The sequence below is a fragment of the Salvelinus sp. IW2-2015 genome, unplaced genomic scaffold (genome assembly GCF_002910315.2).
Source record: "Salvelinus sp. IW2-2015 unplaced genomic scaffold, ASM291031v2 Un_scaffold1894, whole genome shotgun sequence".
Classification (NCBI taxonomy): Eukaryota; Metazoa; Chordata; class Actinopteri; order Salmoniformes; family Salmonidae; genus Salvelinus; species Salvelinus sp. IW2-2015.
The window spans coordinates 189,892-196,571 of record NW_019943255.1 but is presented as its reverse complement, the minus strand read 5'-3'; the positions used below and the strand labels follow the sequence as shown (position 1 = coordinate 196,571).

Genomic DNA, 6,680 nt, shown 5'->3' with positions numbered 1-6,680 from the left:
AGTTAGGGAGCCTGAAAAAGCATAAAGGACTACACACAGGAGAAAAGCCTTTCCAATGTTCCCAGTGTGGAAAGAGATTTTCAGGATTGCAGCACCTAAAATCACACGAGAGGACACACACGGGGGAGAAACCACACCATTGTGCCCTGTGTGGAAAGGATTTTACCCAGTTAGGGAACCTAAAAAAACATCAGATGAAACACACAGGAGAAAAGCCTTTCCAATGTTCCCAGTGTGGGAAAAGATTTTCACGATCACAGGAACTAAAATCACATGAGATGACACACACAGGGGAGAAACCACACCACTGCTCCCATTGTGGGAAAAGTTTTACCCAGCTAGGGAGCCTGAACAAACATAAGAGAATACACTCAGGAGAAAAGCCTTACCACTGCTCCCAGTGTGGAAAGAGTTTTACCCAGTTAGGGAACCTGAACAACCATAATATAATTCACACAGAAGAAAAGCCRTTCCAATGTTCCCACTGTGGAAAGAGATTTTCACGATCACAGGACCTAAAATCACATGAAAGGACACACACGGGGGAGAAACCACACCACTGCTCCCATTGTGGAAAGCGTTTTACCCAGTTAGGAAGCCTGAACAAACATAAGAAGAGAATACACTCTGTAGAGAAATCTTAACATACTTTCCAGGACAGAGGACCTGCAATCACATGACAGAATAGAGAGGATGTGTTCTGACTTATGTTTTTGAGGTTGTTTTTAAAAGAAATGTTGATATGGAAAATGTGATTTGGATATTTTTWAAATTACAGTTATTAAATAGATTAGTAGAATGTGCATTTCTTGATTTTAACCTAGAAATGTTATGAATTTAGTAAAAAGCATTTAATTAAAGCAACATATCTTTTAATATAAATCTGAATATCAATAAAATGTGGAACGCCACTAGTGGACGTTCATTATATACATCTGTGTATTGTTACATGTAGGAGCAGTATAGACCTAGATGCTTATTTTTGATATATTTTGATATTATCTGTTTATTTGACTGAATTAATCAGAAATTGCCTAAATACAGATGTGTAGTAGATGTAAAGTTTGTTTTCAATTCTCACTCATAAAAATGTTTCTCTAATCAAGCAACACGCTTCTCTTTATACATCTCAATATAAGCATATATAATATTGTTTAGCTTTCTAGTAAAAAATGTTTTTATATTTTGGTCTGAAAACAAAAATACATATATATTTTTTTAACCCCTTATGTCTCCCCAATTTAGTGATTTCCAATTGGTAGTTACAGTCCTTGACCGCACTCGCTTGGCAAATCCCATACGGACTCGGGAAGAGGCGAAGTTGAGAGCCATGCGTCCTCTGAAACACGACCCCTGCCAAAGCCGCACTGCTTCTTGACACACCTGTTCGCTTTAACCCGGAAGCCCAGCGCACCAATGTGTCTTAGGAAAACACTGTACAACTGGCGACCGTGTCACGTGCACGCCCGGCCGCCACAGGAGCTGCTAGACCGGCACTCCAAGTGGCTGAACTTATTTATTGCCGTCATTGCGTCACACACAACCTGTATCATAGACAATCAAATCAAATCAAAATTTTTATTAGTCACATACACAGGTTAGCAGACTGTTAATAGCGAGTGTAGCCGAAAATGCTTGTGCTTAACTAGTTCCCGACAATGCAGTAATAACCAAACAGTAATTAACCTAACAATTTCCACTACTACTTACACACAACACACAAGTGTAAGGGATAAAGAATATGTACATAAAGCATATATGAATGAGTGGTGGTACAGAACGGCATGGCAAGAATGCAGTAGATGGTTTAAGAGTAACGGTAATATACGGTATGAGAATGAGTACTGTAGGGTCTATGTAAATAAAGTGGGCATAGTTTAAAGTGGCTAGTGGTACAATGTAATGCATAAAGAATGGCAAGATGCAGTGATGATATAGAGTAAGTATATAAAATGAAGATGGGTAAATGTAGGGTATGTAAACATTGTAATTAAGGTGGCATTGCTTAAAGTGGCCTAGTGGGTACATTTTTCCTACATATTTCCATCAAATTCCCATTTTTAAAGTGGCTGGAGTGAGTCAGTAATGTTGGCAGCGGCCGCTAAATGTTTAGTGGTGGCTGTTTAACAGTCCTGATGGCCTTGAGATAGAAGCTGTATTTTCAGTTCTCTCGGTCCCTGCTTTGATGACCTGTACTGACCTGTCCTTCTGGATGATAGCGGGGTGAACAGGCAGTGGCTTGGGTGGTTGTTGTCCCTTGATGACTCTTTATGGCCTTCCTGTGACCATCGGGTTGGTGTAGGTTGTCCTGGAGGGCAGGTAGTTTGCCCCTGGGTGATGCGTTTCTGCAGCCTCACTACGCTCTGGAGACCTTACGGTTGTGGGCGGAGCAGTTTGCCGTACCAGGCGGTGCATACAGCCCGACAGGATGCTCTCGGATTGTGCATCTGTTAGACAGTTTGTGAGTGCTTTTGGTGACAGGCGCGAATTTCTTCAGCCTCCCTGAGGTTGAAGAGGCGCTGCTGCGCCTTCTTCACAACGCTGTCTGTGTGGGTGGACCAATTTCAGTTTGTCCGTGATGTGTCAACACCCGAGGACCTTAAAAACTTTCCACCTTCTCCACTAACTGACCCGTCGATGTGGATAGGGGGGTGTCCCTCTGCTGGTTTCCTGACAGTCCACAAATCATCTCCTTTGTTTTGTTGACGTTTGAGTATGAGGTTATTTTCCTGACACCACACTCGCGAGGGCCCTCACCTCCCCTCGTAGGCCGTCTCGTCCGTTGTTGGTGATCAAAGCCTACCACTGTAGTGTCATCCGCAAGACTTGATGATTGATTGAGGCGTGCATGGCCACGCAGTCGTGGGTGAACAGGAGTAACAGGAGAGGGCTTCAAGAACGCACCCTTGTGGGGGCCCCAGTTTTGAGGGATCAGCGGGGTGGAGATGTTTGTTACCTACCTCACCACCTGGGGGGGCCCTGTCAGGAAGTCCAGACCAGTTCACAGGGCGGGGTGAGACCCAGGGTCTCGAGCTTGATGACGATTTGGAGGGTAAACTATGGTGTGTAAATGCTGAGCTGTAATCGATGAACAGCATTCTCAATGGGTATTCCTCTTGTCCAGATGGGTTTAGGGCAGTGGTGCAGTGTGGTTGCGATTGCTCGTCTGTGGACGCTATTGGGTCGGGGTAAGCAAATTGGGAGTGGGTTCCTAGGGTGTCCGGAGGGTGGAGGTGATATGGTCCTTGACTAAGTCTCTCAAAGCACTTCATGTGACGGAAGTGAGTGCTAGCGGGGCCGGTAGTCGTTTAGCTCAGAGTTTACCTTAGCTTTCTTGGGAACAGGAACAATGGTGGCCCTCTTGAAGCATGTTGGGGAAAGCAGACTGGGTAAGGATTGTTTGTTGAAATATGTCCCGTAAACCACCCGAGCCACTGGTCTGCGCATGCTCTGAGGACCGGGCTTGGGGAATGCCGTCCTGGGCCTGCAGCCTTGCGAGGTTTAACAGTTTGAAATGTTTAACTCACCCTCGGCTGCAGTGAAGGAGAGCGCAGGTTTGGTAGGGGGCCGTGTCCAGTGGCCTGTATTGGTCCCTCAAAAGGCGGGCAAAAAAGTTGTTTAGCCTGTCTGGGAGCAAGACATCCTGGTCCTCGAGCGGGGCTGGTTTTTCTTTTTGTTAATCCGTGATTGACTGTAAGACCCTGCACAACCTCTTGTGTCTGAGCTGTCTTGAATTCGACTCGATTTGTCTCTGTCACTGAGACTTAGCCCTGTTTGATGCCCTTTGCGGAGAGAATAGCTACCATGTTTTGTATGTCGGTCATGCTTCCGGTCACCTTGCCTGGTTAAAAAGCAGTGGTTCGCGGCTTTAGTATTAACGCGATGCTGCCCTGTCAATCCACGAGTTTTCTGGTTTGGGAATGTTTTTATCGTTGCTCGTGGGTACGACACGTCAATGCACTTTCCTAATGAACGTCGCTCACCGAATCAGCATATTCGTCAATATTGTGTGTTGGACGCGATGCGGAACATATTCCAATCCGCGTGAATCTCGAAAGCAAGTCTTGAAAGCGTGGATTCGATTGGTCGGAACCAGCGTTGAAAGACCTGAGCGCGGGAGCTTGTTGTTTGAGTTTCTGTTTGTAGGCAGGAATCCAACAAAATGGAGTCGTGGTCAGCTTTTCCGAAAGGGGGGCGGGGGAGGGCCTTATAAGCGTACGCGGAAATTAGTATAACAATGGTCTAAGTGTTTTTCCAGCCCTGGTAGCACAATCGATCTGCTGATAGATATTTAGGGAGTTTTGTTTTTTAGATTAGCCTTTGTTAAAATCGCCAGCTACGATGAATCAGCCTCACGGGTGTGTGTGGTTTCCCAGTTTTACCAAAGAGTCAGAATAAAGTTCGTTCAGGCCATCGATGTGGTCTGCTTGGGGGGGAATGTATACGGCTGTGATTATGATTGACGAGAATTCCTTGGTTGATAAATTGCGGTCGACTTTGATTGTGAGGAGTTCTAGATCAGGTGAATCAGACGACTTGAGTTCTTGTGTGGTTGTTATGATGATCACACCACTTCTCGTTAATCATAAGGCATACCCCCCGCCCCTCTTCTTACCGGAAAGATGTTTTGTTTCTGTCGGCGGCGATGCATGAAGAAACCAGCTGGCTGCACCGACTCCGTTAGCGTCCCCTGAGTTAGCCATGTTTCCGTAAGCAGGCACGTTGCAATCCCTGATGTCTCTCTGGAATGCCTTCCCGTGCTCGGATTTTCATAAACCTTATTGTCAAGAGCTGGACATTGGCGAGTAGTATGCTACGGGAGTGGAGCGCGTGTGCCCGTCTCCGAAGCCTGACCACGAGACGCTCACGTTTTCGCCTTTTTCGGCGTCCACAGGGTCGCCGGCTGGGATCAGATCCATTGTATTGTGTGGGAAGGCAAAACACTGGATCGTTTCGGGAAAGTCATATTCCTGGTAAGGAACGATGATGAGTTGAACGTTAATCGTATATTCAGTAGTTCTCCCGACTGTAATGTAATGAAACCTAAGATTACCCGGGGTACCGATGTAAGAAATAACACGTAAAAAAAACAAAAATACTGCATATTTTCCCAAGGAACAGCGAAGCGAGGCGGCCCATCTCTTTTTCGGCGCCGGAAGACACAGAAAACACTGGCGACTACATTCACACTGGGCAACACATTGGTGTAAAAATATCAAATACTTACAAATAACTGAGATGAGCTGATGCTAAAACAGGCAATTTGAAGTGCATTTGTGGACTTATAAATGAGATGGTCTGAACCCATTGATTCATGAGCTTAGTTGTTAACTGTTGTTTTACTCCTATGTTTAGAAAACAAAGAAAAGTTAACAAACACTGTGTTAGCCTCAAAACACTGTTAAAAACTATAATTGTGATTCATGGATGGTCAGTTATTGCATTCATATCTTTGTCTATGAATTTGAAAGTTTGGTTCCATTTCTCCCTAAGCTTTTCGCCCAAACAGTGGTGGGGAAACTAGTTTCCCCTTTAAGGAACTATTCCATTGGTTTCATTCTCCAACAGTTGAGAAAGAATATATCCAGCTCAAGTATTTATAAGTATTTGACAATGAAACAAATACAGTACCGTTCAAAGGTTTGGGGTCACTTGGAAATGTCCTTGTTTTTGAAAGAAAAGCAAATTTTTTGTCCATTAAAATGACATCAAATTGATCAGAAATACAATGTAGACATTGTTAATGTTGTAAATGACTGGAAACGGCTGATTTTTTTATGGAATATCTACATAGGCATACAGAGGCCCATAATCAGCAACCATCACTCCTGTGTTCCAATGGCTCGTTGTGTTAGCTAATCCAAGTTTATCATTTTAAAAAGGCTAATTGATCCTTAGAAAACCCTTTTGCAATAATGTTAGCACAGCTGAAAGCTGTTGTTCTGATTAAAGAAGCAATAAACTTGGCCTTCTTTAGACCAGTTGAGTATCTGGAGCATCAGCATTTGTGGGTTCGATTACAGGCTCAAAATGGCCAGAAACTCGTCAGTCTATTCTTGTTCTGAAAAATGAAGGCTATTCCATGCGAGAAATTGCCAAGAAACTGAAGATCTTGTACAATGCTGTGTACTACTCCCTTCACAGAACAGCGCAAACTGGCACTAACCAGAATAGAAAGAGGAGTGGGAGGCCCCCGGTGAACAACTTCGATATCAGAGAGACTTCAACTTACAAGCACAACCAGCACTAAGACCAGGAATACGACTTTCCCAAAGTGGATCCTTTGTCTACACCTCCCAGGGCATTTGAACTAATTCCAGAGGCCGGAGGAGAGGGTGCCGGAGCGGTCTTCTAGTGAGGCTTCAGATGCGCGCACACCACTCACCGCTCCCGAGTATATTACTCGCTAATGTTCAGTCCCTAGTTAACAAAGTCAACGAAATCTGGGCAAGAGTTGCTTTCCAAAGAGAAATCTCGGGATTGTAACATACTCTGATTCACGGAAACATGGCTAGCTGGGAACATGCTGTCGGAGTCGGTACAGCCAACAGGATTCTCAGTGCGTCACGCCGACAGGAATAAACATCTCTCCGGGAAGAAGAAGGGCCGGGGGTGTATGTTTCATGATTAAAGACTCATGGTGTAATTGTAACAACATACAGGAACTCAAGTCCTTTTGT

General features: G+C 44.6%; 1 protein-coding gene across 1 annotated transcript in view; it reads left to right on the top strand.

Moving 5' to 3' along the window:
- LOC112072335 (zinc finger protein 678-like) overlaps positions 1-1,084 on the top strand; it is a 3,002-nt gene extending 1,918 nt beyond the window's left edge. The window contains exon 2 of the mRNA XM_024139733.2: positions 3-1,084. Coding sequence (XP_023995501.2) covers positions 3-644 — 642 coding nt within the window. The 3' untranslated portion in view covers positions 645-1,084. The remainder of the gene's footprint in view (positions 1-2) is intronic.
- The last annotated feature ends 5,596 nt before the right edge of the window (positions 1,085-6,680 follow it).